The 15000-nt window shown below is 39.5% G+C and overlaps 2 protein-coding genes across 2 annotated transcripts in view; both read left to right on the top strand.

Annotated features, from left to right (window-relative positions):
* The window catches only part of LOC138010371 (guanine nucleotide-binding protein-like 3 homolog), a 381170-nt gene that overhangs the window by 265901 nt on the left and 100269 nt on the right, over positions 1-15000 (top strand). The gene's annotated exons all lie outside the window — the stretch shown is intronic.
* The window catches only part of LOC138010657 (uncharacterized), a 34921-nt gene that overhangs the window by 2264 nt on the left and 17657 nt on the right, over positions 1-15000 (top strand). Inside the window, exons 2-8 of the mRNA XM_068857632.1 lie at positions 1607-1708; positions 7217-7427; positions 8893-9039; positions 11720-11833; positions 13300-13341; positions 13530-13614; positions 14942-15000. The exon at positions 14942-15000 is cut by the window's right edge and continues 26 nt beyond it. Coding sequence (XP_068713733.1) covers positions 1607-1708; positions 7217-7427; positions 8893-9039; positions 11720-11833; positions 13300-13341; positions 13530-13614; positions 14942-15000 — 760 coding nt within the window. The remainder of the gene's footprint in view (positions 1-1606; positions 1709-7216; positions 7428-8892; positions 9040-11719; positions 11834-13299; positions 13342-13529; positions 13615-14941) is intronic.

Below are 15000 nucleotides of genomic sequence, written 5' to 3'. Positions count from 1 at the left end.
AGGGCTGTAGTATGATAAATCTGTAAACGATGAGGCAAATAAAAGTCTAACGTAATGCAGTTTTTGTGCTTTTAATATCCTCTAGTAGCTTAATTCACTTTGCCGTTTTTTAGCTAAGCTTACATTACTAGGAAGAATTATGAGTGTAACATGACAGTAATTTGTTTGTTTGTAAATTTTAGAATTTTTTTACTAAAACATTTTTTTTCTTGGTAACCGAGGGGGGTGCACGTGCACCCAGTGCACCTCCCCTAGATCCGCCCTTGTGTTGGTATTATGGCGGTCCATTAAATAGGAAATTTCCAGTTAAAATAAACAGGTGTCTTTTTGAAATTAAGACGTAAAACTTGGGTCACTTAGTGTTTAGTCATAGTATTGAAATCCAAAGAAAAATGAAACTTGATTTTTTGTTCATAGTAGCAGTATAGTTTTAAAGCAGTTGGGAAGAACACCTGAAAAAAATTGAGGCTGGAATGAGGCCTGGATCAATTGTTGCAATTCAAATATAATTAGATGATCATTTCATTGCTCTCTTTCAATTCATTTGTAATAGGCCTTTTGCAACTAACGATCACATGGTACAAAATCCGCCATGCTGGAGGACAAGCTCATTATTATTCCCCCCCCTGGGACATTAAAACGAAGGCAAGTCAAGCTTGACTGGTTCAGGTCTCTTTGTTTCAATGTCCCAGTGGGGGAATAATAATGAGCTTGCCCTCCAGCATGGCGAATTTTGTACCATGTGATCGTTAGTTGCAAAAGGTCTATTACAGTAGTTGAAAATATTGATATAATATAAAGTGTTAAAATGGAAAACATCGACAAATTTATTACAATTTGGTGCATCATGCCCAAATTAGCAGTTTCTGTCAAGATGGTCGTTGTGAATAAAGATTAATGCACTATTTTGCATTCATGTTGTACACATTTTATCAGGAAAATAAAAAAAATCTGTTCCAAACATACATTTACAGGTATTCACATCATTTAAAACATGCTTCTTCTAATGTTGACACTAAGTAAAATCCTGAGATCACTCAACACAAAATTTAAGACCCTCTGACTCAATTTTAGTTATAAATATCAGCTTCATTAATAACCATGTTTTGTTCTACACTGGCTAGGCCTGCAACATTACATTTTCTCACGATACATTTACATATCCCGATACAGGAGCCACTATACTATACATATCTCGATACATCATTACATGAATAATTATGTACAACGGGAGGACATTTTGCAACGAACAGCATGGTTTGTCTGTTGGTGCGCAAGACTGTCAGCTGACAATTAACACAATGCATGTATCTTGAAAAATACAAATGTATGTGTCAGATCGAAAGCTATACAAAGCAACTTTTTTGCTCTTTATTTAATAACTAGCTACAAAAGGGCTCAGTTTTGCGAAGGAGTCATTAAAGACAGTGATTTCTGAATGTTGATGAATTATAACATTTGATATTGAGATATGTTGCTTAAATATTGATATTCGTATCGTGGCAAAAATATTGCGATTCACGGGTGCACCTGTGTATCGTTGCAGCCTTAACACTGACGAGTTTCTCAATTTACTACTAACATGATGTGTTGATATTTTTCCTAGTCACATGAAGGCTCAATAAAAGAACTTCGTAATGTGTTGACCACGCGAGGAAATGATTCCAGTGCAAGACTACAAAAAGTGCATATACCACCTCTGACAACTGTAGGTAGTGATATTGAGTGTGTTATCTGTTTAGGGGAGCAGGGATGGTACAGTGGTGAGAGCAACAACACCTCCCACCATTGTGACCTGGGCTCGATTCCCAGACCTTGCATCATGTGTGGGCTGAGTTTGCTGCTTTGAGAGAGGTTTTTCTTCTGGTACTCCGGTTTTCTCCTCCCTTCAAAAAACCAACCTACAATTCAATATGAGTTGATTTGATTTGATTTTTCTCCAGTCAATGTCCCTAGTTTAAGTGTCAGCGCTAAATACTGTTGACGCTTAAATAAAGTTCATCATCATTACTATTATTATTGTCATGATTATTGAGTTCGAGGAGAACGCATTCTAATAGTATCAGTATCGCTGGATGTCCCTCGGGTATCGATAGTGATTTCTAATCAGTGTTTGGATGCCATCTTGTTCTGTCACAAATACAGTAACGTCGATCTCATGAGATAGTATTATGGGTTGACCAAGGGAAGTCAAACGGACAGGGTAAATATCTGAATGGGTGACCAGTCGGCAATACCCCATGCTGTACATGCTGGCGAGTCACTCTGTTTGCTATCCAGCAAGAAATACTACTGATATTGCATTATATTACATGTATTCCATAACTATTTTTAATAAAAATTTATTAGCAACAGGATAACAGGCAAAATACTTGTGGTGTTTCACCTTCGTTACTGAACTAATACTAGAAATTAGGGTACACAACGATTCTCCCCAAAATAATTAAAACTACATGTACTTTCAAATGCCTCATTGATGACAAAACAGGAATCGAATGCACCGCACTTAGTTTAATCCTTGATTACTGTTGTTATTAATTATTATGATTATCTCATGAGTACAAAAACCAGAGAAAGCTATCGGCCTAACACACCAAACTGAGTAGGTTCTTTAATTTCAAAGTAACCACAGGTGCTAGCCTTTTGTAGTGACAAGTCATGGCCATCAGATGATCGAGCTTTCTTTTAGATTCCTTTTGAAAAATAATTTGAATGAACTCAATAACAGCTTTTTGTGGCTTCAATTCCCTCATATCAATGAACATCTTGACTAGTGGAAACCTGGCATTCTCTTGGAAATCGAGCTACAGCTGTAGTGCATAAAAAGAGAAAGTAATAAACCTGAGACTGAAAATATTCCTTCCCTCTAACAATAACAATAACAATAACAATAAAAGGAAAAAACCTCTCTGAAAGGAAAAAATGGAGAAAGAAAGCAACAAATACAAGCAAAAGCACAAATAATACGTCGATTTGCGAAGAGAAATAACTTCTTCAGCAGAACAGGTTCTTTAAAACAGAGGCAAAAGAGTTCTACAGAGAGTTGGATAAGGAGACTATCACTGTAAACGATCCGCCAACGTTCCAAGAGGTTGAAACCTTTTGGAGTAACACATGGGAATGCGAAAAAGTACACAACCACAACTCAGTCAGAGTGGTTAAAACGGCACGAAGCCCTGTATGAAGATCTGAAAAGCCAAACTCGAGGAACAATATCTGCTGAAGAAACAACAGATGCTATCAGCAAGAGCAGCAATTGGAAATCCCCTGGAAAAGACAAAGTCCCCAACGTTTGGCTGAAAAGTCTTACTAGCATCCATCAAGACCTTGCAAATGCATATACAAATGTCATCGAACACCCTGAAGAAATGCCCACTTGGCTTACTGACGGGATCACTCACCTATTGCCAAAGTCTGAGGACACAAAAGATCCAAAGAACTACCGCCTTATTACCTGTCTTCCAACCATGCATAAGATTCTCACATCCGTTATCACAGAACGAACCTACAGATTTCTTCATGAAAATCAAATTTTACTATCAGAGCAAAAAGGGTGCAAAAGTGGAAGTTGTGGCTGTAAAGAACAGCTCCTAATTAACAAGGTACGGTCATTGAGGATTGTTAATCGAGGAAGAAGAACTTAACAACGGCATGGATTGACTATAAAAAAAGCATTTGACAGTGTGCCACACACATGGATAATCAAGTGCCTTGAACTGTATAAGGTCTGCCCTGTTGCTATCAATTTTATGAAGAAGTGTATGAAGAACTGGAAAACAAGTCTTCATCTAAACCATGCTAATGGGTCTTTAACTTCAAGATTATTAATTATAAGCATCAACAGAGGCATCTTTCAAGGAGATTCTTTGTTCCCACTTCTCTTTTGCTTTGCACTGGCCCCCCTGAGCTCACTTCTCAATGAGAGCAGTTACGGGTATAAAATTCACGTTAATTCACGTTAGTGATGTATATCTATGGCCAAAAGGTTACCCACCTCTTTTACATGGATGATTTGAAAACATGTGCAAGAGATGACGAGCATCAAACTGGTTTACGTAAGATCGTTAAGACCTTTACGTAGTGATGATATCCAGATAGAGTTTGGGCTGGACAAATGCGCCAAGGCTACCTTTAAACGGGCTAGGCTGACAGAGACTACAAACATTTAACTTGACGCTGATACGTGTAAAAGAGACTTGGAACAAGAGGGCACCTACAAGTACCTCGGTGTAAATGAAGGAGATGGAATCCAGCATGCCACCATGAAAGAGAAAGACATAGTAAGAAAGGAATACTACAGAAGGACAAGACTGATCCTTAAAAGCCAGCTCAATTCTACCACTAAAATAATAGCCATTAACACCCTGGCAGTTCCAGTGGTTGCATACAGTTTCAACATTGTAAATTGGAAAGTAAGCGAGCTAAAAAAGCTTGATGCAAAGACTAGAAAATTTCTAACCATGCCAGCTAAAATGCAGTACCCAAAGACGGATGTAGATTGACTCTATGTTGCTAGGAAGTATGGAGAAAGAGGCCTTATGCAGTTGGAAACGAGCTACAAGATAGCCACCTTTGGCCTTAGCACATTCCTGAAAAGCTCCGACGACCCCTTTCTTGGGCTGTTGCAAAAGTACGATGCCAAAAAGAAGATTTATTCTGCTCAGAAAGAGGCACTAAAGTTTTTAGAGAGTTTGATTTATCTGAATTACCTAGAGAAGCACACGAATTCGCCACGCATCATGCAAAAAGAGCAAAGCAGAAAGCCCGACAACAAGCTCAAGAACATCTATCTAAACTGTGGGAAGGTAAGGCACTCCATGGGAAACACGCCAAAAGAATGAAAGATGCAGATGTAGACCTTCACAGAACTAACCAGTGGCTAACGAGCAGTGGCTTAAAAGCGGAGACTGAGGTGCTGATTATTGCCGCACAGGATCAAAGCCTGGCAACAAGGTTGTAAGACAGCAACATCATTAAAGATCTGACACTAAAGATGGCACTAACCCATTATGTAGGATGTATGGCAAGTTTGATGAATCTGTCGATCATGTCATATTTGGCTGCCCAGAACTTGCCAAAACTGAATACCTTCAGAGGCATTGAAAATTCACTTCTTTTGAAACTATCAAGGGTAAGAAAGTTGAAAGAATCGTCCATTAAATCTTTGACATTTGATATGCCCATGGAAAGCCAATCGTTGCATAATATCGGTACGTTGTTATCAATGAATTTTGCAGAAGGGATAAAGATAGGAAATGATCCTTAGAAACAATCTTCCTCTCAAAGAAAATCTCAGACCATATTTCTGTGATTTCTCTTACAAATGGGTCACCTATCTCTAAGTTATCAGTATCCTCTCTATGGAGTGAGATTGCCATTGCAAAAAGTGCTGCCACCATATTTATCCAGCTCTAGATTAAAGATTACCATAGTTTTCTGTATCCATATATTTCTTTATCCAAGTAACCTTTACTGATTTATTAAAGGACGAAATATCAATCATTGTTGGGCGTTCAATATTGTCCATTTTATCGTTCCATAAAAAAAAAATTGAAAAAGATGCTCTTTAAATCTCTTCAAATGCTTGGTGGTTTGATTGTAAAGACGTAAGCATGTAAACAAGTTGAGATGCGGCTAGGCTTTTTAGTACTATTATTTTTCTCAATAAACGAAGTCTTCTGAATTTCCCAGCATCCCAAAGTAGTTTTGGTTTTTGCTAATTTTTCTTTGTAATTTATAGAGATCCGTTGTGAGCCATACGCTTAGTGCTTTGTCCTTTTCTATTGGCCATTTAAATTTCTTTTCTGGACAGAGTTTTAGATCACAACTTCTTTTAGAGCCTATCCAGTCATTTATCAGGCCCATCTAAATTCATTGTCGTGTCGTCAGCATATTGACGTACTTTAATTTCAGTATTTTGGATTTTGATACCCTTTATTTCTCTCTTTTTGCGATTGGCTTAAGCGAGTATTTCTACGGATATGATAAAGAGATAAGACGATAAGGGGCAGCCTTACCTAACCCCGACTTAACGCAAAGAAATTGCTCGCCCATGGATCCATTATTAAGTATACGGCTTTCGATATTGCTATAAAAGAATTTCAGTCAGTGAGTGTAACAACGGGAGACTGAAACCGAAATGCTGAAGGGCTTGGTTTATGAAAGACCACTCTAGAGTGTCAAAATAGTAGTCCAGGTATGCCTGTGCTCTCTGCGTACTTGATGACGTTATCTATTAAAGGTGCATATGTTGTCACTGATACATCTGTTTTTGATGATCCTGTCTGATCTTCTGATATAAGTTCCGGTAAGACTTTTTTGATTCTGTTCCCAGTGGCCTTTGATGCAATTTTATAATCGCATTTTAACTTTAAGATAAAGGGCACCAGTTCTTAATCAAACTGGGATATGCGTCCTTCTTACGTTTGACTTAGATAATTCCCCGTCTTTGTGATATAGCGAGTTTTCCTGTGTTGTGAGAGAAATTTAAAGCCGCTGTCAGTGTTTCTCCTATATCGTTCCAAAAAATCGTGTAAAATTCACATGACAGGCCGTCTGTACCAGGTGATTTTCCTGGGGACATATCATTTAAAGCTTCCAAACATTTCTTAGAGCGTAGTAGTTCTTCACAGTGCAGTTGGCTTTCTTCGTTCTGAGGCGCACGAGTAGGTGGAAAGAAATATTCCTGGAAATTGTTACCTTGTCCAGCTTGTGAACTTGCCAAAATAAAAATAACATTTTACTGAAGCACAAGGGTCCTGAAAAAGTAATTAGGAAAAGGTGCAGGCCTGTTTCGTTTTCCTGGGAAAAGGTGTCGAGGTGACTGTAATCAGGATTTAAAGGGAAAAAATGCCAGAGGGGGAAGAAGACCAATGTCTTATTACTACGACTCAGTGCATTCAATAAGTACTGAACCTACCGCCGACAAAAGCGTTGCCTACTTTTTAGTTTTCCCTAAATAAAATTGAAGTAATTAAAGACAACTTCTTTCAAATCAACGATAAACATTCATTTGACAATGATAACATTCAGTTACTCTACCATCAAACCACCAAGTTGAACTTCATTTTTTTTAAAAATCCCTGATGAACAGTTAGCTTTGGACATTGGCTTTTGGGCTTTGGAACAAAACGAGCAATGTGGAATGGCATTCTGGTTATACAGTATTTTGCTGAGTTTGCAAACCTCACTCTATCTTATATTTTTACAATTATAGCTTCACTCAATGAATGAACAATTTGAGGAACCTAGCAAGGATACAGATGACATCCCTGACGACCAATCAGAAGCATCGTCAATTGTGTCGAATCGCACAGAGTACCGCGAGCTGCCCACCAGATCAACTCTGATAAATGGCACTGGATTGTCGACTGGTAGTGAGGCATTTCCACTTACTGATCTCAGCCATGATCACCTTAGAGCAACAGGTTTGATGAAGCGTTGCCTATTTCTAACATTTACATTCCAAATGCACTAATTTGTTTTTAAACGAATTGTATATATGCGAAGTGCAATTCATTAGTAAAGTGAGACTATATATTGGCATAAAAATTAACAAGAGTTTTGTATGTGCAGTAGACTATGGAATTGCCCATTTTAGCCTCCAAAGCACATTTTATGAGTTGTGATCGTCTTCACAGAGTTGCCAAGGAAAGGTCAGAGCTAAACCTGATTGAATACCATGCCAACCATCAAGAGAGGGTTGTCCAGTGAACAATTTGCAGGGTTTATATAGGAAACATGAAAAATCGGCTAATCCCAGGTTACAGCGACGAAAATAAGTAAAAGAAAATTACTTTTCACCTCGTGTCCTTGTGTCGACGATTTGAGGCGTTCTGGGCTAGTGTTGAAATTTGCTCCAATCCTTCGCTAAAAGAGTTGTTGCCGCATAACTAACCAGGTGATCTGGTGAGGTAATTCGGAGGACTGGGGAGAAAAATTTTAACACCGTATCCCACAACCCCGCGCGGCCTTATTTTCGAATTCAACATGGCAGAGGCGAGGTTAGATCTTGTCGGGTCTACTTGAATGTTCATACAGTAACAGGAAATGTGGTAGACACGTAATGATCTGTTGAGTTTTGGCGATGGCAATACTGCAGGGAGTTTGGAAACAACACCTAAGGCCGCGCGCGGTTGTGGGATACGGCGTTAAAATTTTTCTTCCCAGTTCTCCAAATTACGTCACCAGATCACCTGGAAAACCTGCAAACTCCTCATTGGCAGTTAAATTGCACTCAAGCCACTCGCGAGATGAATAGAGAGGGATTGAAAAACAAGGACACCCCCCCCCCCCAAACAAAAACAGAAAGAAAAACAAAACAAAACAATAAACAAAACAAGCAAACAAACAAACGTCAAAAAAGTGTTGGGTTACAGCACCTGACATGCAGAAAGCCACTTTCAATATTTGGTGATGGGGTGACTGCCTACTGACCATGCAGACATCTGGAAACTAACCTCTGTTTCTTTTTTTTTATCTAAAAATAACTTAATTGATTCAGAAATTCATATACCTCAAGATCCAGGCTGGGTCCCTGCCTCTCTATGACCATACATGTGCTACTTGGCTAAATTTGGATATTCACTGTCTATAATAAATGGCATATTCTATACCACCTATCGTTTTCTTTTTGAAAACATGGGTCCTGAAAAATCTGCAGATAAACAGATCATGGGTTGGGAGGCAGACTAGCTGCTGACTTCAAATTTTATTGACACCCCTCGAGATCATTGCACCGTAATGAGATTGGGCTTGAACACGGTGGCGCCTGCATAACGTGCTCGGCAATGATATAACCCCCTTTGCAAAACTAAATACTTTGTAATCTCAAGTAACCCTTTTTTTTCAAATCTAGTATTGCTATTTTTGCTTTCCATTGTTTTGTTTTAGTTTCGGGCATAAATGGTCTGTCAAGCACACCTTCAAAAGTATCTCCTACTTCTCGACAATTGTTTCCGGTAAGAAACTCGCCTTTTGAAAACACACCGAAGATGGACTTGTCGATTTCCAGTTCAGCGCTGCCAGATGATGCTCAAGGTATGAATTATTCGCGATTACACATACCTTCTACCCGAGGTGTCCCCGTGGGTAATTGGCTTGGATTGGGATCGGCTTGGGTTTCTGGTCAGGTTAGATATATCGGTTACATTACAAATACTTACCCGAGGTGAACTTTTGACCCAGAAGCATTTGGCGGGAAAGTTTATTCATCATGTATATCCACAACCGGGAAATGCACGGATCAGTCATTGGGTCCATGGTTATTTGTACTAGGCCGATAGTACTGAGGATAGGAAACGTATGCTTCTATTGCTGGCTGACTTAAGTAATTCTCCTGCACGGGATGATGTCGGCTTTGGAATAAAACCAGGATCTTGCTCATCCAGAGAGGCTCATCCAGAGGGGCAGTGTTGCCCAGTGGTTAGGACGCTTGCCTTGAGATCCGTAGATCCCGGGTTCAAGACCCGCTCTGACCACTCGTCGAATTTGTTCCTGGTAGTCCCTGGTTCAACTTCCTAGCTGCACTTGTAAATAGCCAACTGGTTTGCCTCCGGCCAGTTGGGATTCTTAACAGTTGTTGTTGTTGTGTTTCATTGACCCTGAAAAGCCCCTATGGGGAGCGGTCAATTAAGTATGTATTGTATTGTATCCTCCGGTCTCAAGTTGCTGTAGAAAAGGAGAAAAGACGTTTTCTAAATGTCTGTCCTACTGGAGGAAATCGAAAAGAGCATTCAAAGGCAAAGACGAAAAATACTCACAGAGAACCTCGAAAGCTTGCCATGCTTGTTACTGAGAGGAGTAAACGTGACGCGGCTTCAGCGCCAATTTCACCTTCAAGCGTACGCTCCAAATTATGCGGTTTCTTGTTATTGACATTTGCTGCTTCGCGACTGGCGGAACAGCTTTGTAGCTGGATAAACCATAGATAAACCATACCAATTGAGTCTGGGAATGTCATGGGTAATTCTTTTGTTTCCTTTGATGTATCCATAATGATTTCTCATGGCAGTTTTTCACTGTGGGAATACCGGTCACACACAAAACAAGCACTCCCCTTGGGTAAAGTCCTACTTTCTTGAGGGAAAAAGGGCTAGTGGAACCGCAACTGTTATACTTTACACATTGAAACATCTGTAGTTAAACTTGTTATTAATTAGACATGTTTTGACAAAACTCTGATATGAAGAATAATACACAAATCCACTACGCTGCGCCTCGGGGAAAAATTGAGATTCTCGGGAAACAAAATGAACTGTTTCCCTCGGGACCAGTCATGACGTGATTTGTTATATAGCACAAAAAGAAAAATGTGCAACGGCAACAGCAACGGCGGTCGTCAGTTAACATCTGCGGGTAACAGTGCACTGTTACTTCTGACGTCATAGACTTTGCACTGTTGCCCGCTAAGAGACTTTTTTTTGGAGGGGGGGGGAGAAAGTTTTATCGTTAGATGTCATGTGACCTCAAAGTAACCCCTGAGAGCGCGCGCTGCTGGGGGAAAAAACTCAGCTATATAACAATATCATTGTTTAAAAGATAATAAAATAATTGTGTGGCACATGCAGCACAGATTTAGGCACATAATTTTGCGGTACTTTGCATAACGACGTGAAATAACTAACTTTTAGGTTTTGATGACAACGTGAGCATGCAACAGGGAATCTTCCATTCTCTATTTTCACTCTGAAACTGCTCGTACCGATATATATATTTAGGATACCTTTATTTAGCCCATGTACTTTAGGATGTGAACGAGATGGAATAATTGAAAAGTCTTTCTATAGAGCAAAGTCATATTTTGAGGTGACGTTTCCTAATGTGCCAAGCTTCCCAAAGAAGGCATTGATGGTTCCGTCAGTTGTTGGTGATGAATGGTGAATCGGATACATGGCTCAAATGACTTTAAATTGGGCAGGTACAAAAGTCGGACCTGATCAACTCGGATCGCTCACCTCGGATCGAGCCAAAAAAACTGTGATCCTCCCCTGTTTTCGACCTCCCCTCCCCCTGCTAATTTCTGACAAGTCCCTAATAGCGTGACGCCTCCTGTGAGCGAACTCGTATGTTAACAAAATGTAAACAATGACGTCAGCAAAGATTCCCTTATAGGACATAGCATTCATCGTGCTTAGGGTCCATTGGTTTTTCTGCTTATTAATAAATAATAAGTCTCGCTAGTCGTCGTCGCAAAGAAGTCAGCAACGACGCAGCTCAACAAGGTCAAACCGAAGGCATGTTGTGGCGCCTCTGGCAGCCGCTATACGGGTCCATGTATGACCTTTAAGCACAGCTAACAGCCAGCTGAAATCAGCTGTATGCTGTGGGGGGAAACCGGAGAACCCGGAGAAAAACCCTCGAAGTAGAGTAGAAAACCAACATCAACTCAACTTACTTATGGCATAGACCCTTTGCATAAATGGCCTCCAAATTTGAGTAACAATACTGTATACATCCTTAGCCTCGTGTTTATGTTTCAAGACAAAGGATTTTTCTCAAGAATGTGGGCGCCATTTATGCAAAGGGTCTATCAGGTCCGGGAATTGAACCTGGGCAACAGGGAGGCGAGTGCTTTCACCACTGCGCCATCATAATCATCATTATCACTGTCATGGTCATTGTGATTATCATTATCATTATCATTATCATTCACTTTTATTATTATATATACTTTCAAGCTCTGCCTTCTTACGGCTGATAGTTTTGAATTTTAATCTAGGTAAAGTAATACCTTCAACCAACCAGCCATTTATTCTGCATACACCAACATTGAAGTCCGGTGTGACTCCTGGAGTGCGCAAGTACAGTCCATCTCCAAGTGCTGGATATTCTGGTAGGATTGTGAAGAATTGAGTAGAGTAGAGATTGAAATTGCAAACAAATTCCACTTGTTTCACCATTTCTCTGATGCCGTCTGTGTATTGTAAGACAATGACAAGAGGCTGTTGGCAACGTTTCTTAGTGGGCCACCCTGCAAGCAGAGCCTTTATTTTGCTTGCTCGATTTTGGCGTTCTCGAGAAAGGCTCTGCATAAATCGAGTAAGATCTTTATTGAATATGTGCTTCATGTTGCCAGGATACGGTCTCGAACCCAAGCCTAATATGCCAGATCTCGCCGCCATCTTGGTTTTTCATGGTACAGCGGGCTCAATTATAACCATCGGTTTTGTCACTAAACGGATGCTCGCACTGGAATAACCGGTTTGACGAGAGGAAACAAGATTGACTAGTCCAGAAGCTCGGGCTGCGGCGGCTTCAAAGAGTTGACGCGATTCGGGCAGAGCCTACTTTTCTCCTCCTCAGTAAAGAAAAAGACAAAAGGAGGCTCTGTTCGCAGGGTGTTAGTGGGCGTGCTTTAAGCAAAAAAATAACTTGGAGGTGACAACCAAATTGTATTGTATTCTAAAACAGGTAGGTTTCGTTCAAGTAAATAACTTAAAACAAACTTTAAACAGACTCGTATTCGCTGTGCACAGGTTCAGCATTATTATCTTAAAATTCCTGTGGTCATGTTACGTCGACTGTCTAAGCCGGACATCTCTCAAAGACGGACAGCTGTGGCCGGTCCCGATGGTGTCCGTCTTAGAGAGAGTTGACTGTAGCTGCTCAAAATAGCAGATGTTTCGTTCTTGAAGGCGACATGCTTTTTAAAAACGCCCATTTCATTGAGATCCACATTAAATTGAAGTATTATGTAACGTTATCTTATTCATCCACGGGAAATTCATTCAGGTGGAATGTCAATTTGCGCAAGTAATAGAACTAAAAATAAGTGTATAAAGTTTCAAATTTGTTAGTATTTTTTGTCATTAAGTTCATTAATAGTATCAAAACATAGATTCTGCTTACCTTATATTCTGAGGAAGACTTTACCAGAGAAGAGCACTCTGAAGCGAAAACTATTAAGAACCTTCAAGATAAATTGTGCTAATGGAATAGGTAGTTTATTCACTGAATCTTGGAAAGTACAGGAAGTAGTATCAGATCGTCTAATAAATTTGGAGCTTTTAAGTACTCGGGGTGTGGGCCATGAAGACATTGCAAAACCGTGAATTCTTTCTTTATTTCATGCCGAGTATTGATATTTTTTCAGCTTGGACTTTTAATTGAGTGCTCAACTTCAGCATCATTGCTTGAGAAAGTTATAGGACATGTGCTGCACCATTTTGGAGTTAAAAGTGCTAAGTGCTAGGATCACTTCTCTTAATTTCGTAATGTTGAGATAATCAAGAATTTTCTTGGGTGAACAGCGGTTTTGACCCCCTTTTTTTAACTGCCCAACCTTTTTCCTATTTGCAGTCGGTGCTCTCAATACCAAGATTCAATTACTTGAAAGTCAAGGTGGGTTTGCCTTCCTAAATTTTACATTATTAAGTCGATCTTTTATTGTTTGTTGGACGGTCTTTTCGTTTTGCATGAACAGTCGAAAATTAAACGAAGAGGGAACGCTGTAAAGTCAGAGACTTCAAGAAAAACAGTGATCCATAGCTAGCTTTTAAACCTTTTTTTTTCGTTTTGTTGCACTGTAGTTTCAGAGTGGGGAGATATTATTGACGAAATGTCAGACCGTATGGCCAATCAGCCGTCACTTATCAGAAAATTTGCTAAGGAAAGGTAAGTTGCAACAGGCGATAATATTATTCTTGGGTGATATTTTCGTGATATTTGGGTTAAGACAAGGCAATGCTCGCACCACTTGCTCGGGAACTTAATTTTTCTTAATAGTAAATAAACTGGATTCAATTATTTAACTTAATTTTAGAGAAATTCCTTGTCTTTTCAAAGAAGCAACGATATAAAGAAAGCAAAAATCAAATTTAACACCGTTGCACGGGAAATGATGTTTTGAGTGCATAATCATCATAACAGATGACACTGTTTGTGGGAGTACAGTTAGTGAATAAGTGAAAAGACAAGGCAAAAAGAGAAGAGAAGGTACGTGTTGATTATCACCGTGTCTTTGAGTATCAAATGAGAATGTTTTAAATTAGGACGCGTAGTGAGGAATTGGCTGAAAAATCTCACCACTCCACGTTTTCGTCCAATCAGAGTCGAAAACAAAACTTGACTTGCTTGTGAGTTATGTGTATTTGATTTATGCTATTCTGTCACTTTAGGCTTGGGTGACGTTTTGTCTTAATGGCAAACCTTTTGTTCTTTCAAATACCACTGTCCGCGAGAACCAAAACCTAATCACCTTATCATGTTGTTTCTTCCCAATCTTCCATATCTTTTAAGAAAATGTATATAATTGAAATGCCGGCTAAAGACAAAAGAGAGAAATGATTCGCACACTTACCTGGACAATTTACGCAATTATCTTTTTATTGACACCTGAAAATTCAGGTGGCTCCAAAGGGATTCGAACCCATGAGAAGAGACAAGAGAAAATTGCTTTAATTGTCCAGATAATTGCGAGGATCATTTCTCCCTTTCGTCTATAGCCCGGCATTTATTTCATAGAGTCCTTTCACGGGAACGCATGAACCCAACTAATTGAGGGTGCACCGTCAGCTTTCATTGATACCAGCCTCAGAGACTTTAGAGTGACTTTACTTTTTTTACCTTTATGGCGGAGGGCATAGGTTCATATGCCGTCCAGTCGTGAATTTTTCATGCTTTCTTATCGTTAATGCTCAAGTAACGTTCATAATTTGGACGTGTCGTGGTTGCCCTATTGTTCTGACACAAAGAACGTTTGTTCAATGGATACCCAAGTTTTCTATTACAATATAATAAAGGAGTAGCATGCCCTGTTGGACCCTCTAATGCTAGAGGTGAGGCTAACGGAATGTCAGCGCTACCAAATGTCAGTTACAAATGTGTTCGCTTTTTTTCAAATTTAAACAGTATTTCTGTATATGTTTTGCCAGAGTTTATTGTCAGCTCTTTTTTTGTTCATACCAGATACACTTTTTCTCCTCCGTTTTCCCTTTTCAAGTATTTCAGATAAAGTCGGTCATCGCCAACACACAGAAGATTTAGAGGTGATGGAAAGAA

The sequence above is a fragment of the Montipora foliosa genome, chromosome 7, assembly GCF_036669935.1.
Source record: "Montipora foliosa isolate CH-2021 chromosome 7, ASM3666993v2, whole genome shotgun sequence".
Classification (NCBI taxonomy): domain Eukaryota; kingdom Metazoa; phylum Cnidaria; class Anthozoa; order Scleractinia; family Acroporidae; genus Montipora; species Montipora foliosa.
The sequence above is the reverse complement of the archived record's forward strand: the minus strand, read 5'-3'. Positions and strand labels throughout refer to the sequence as shown.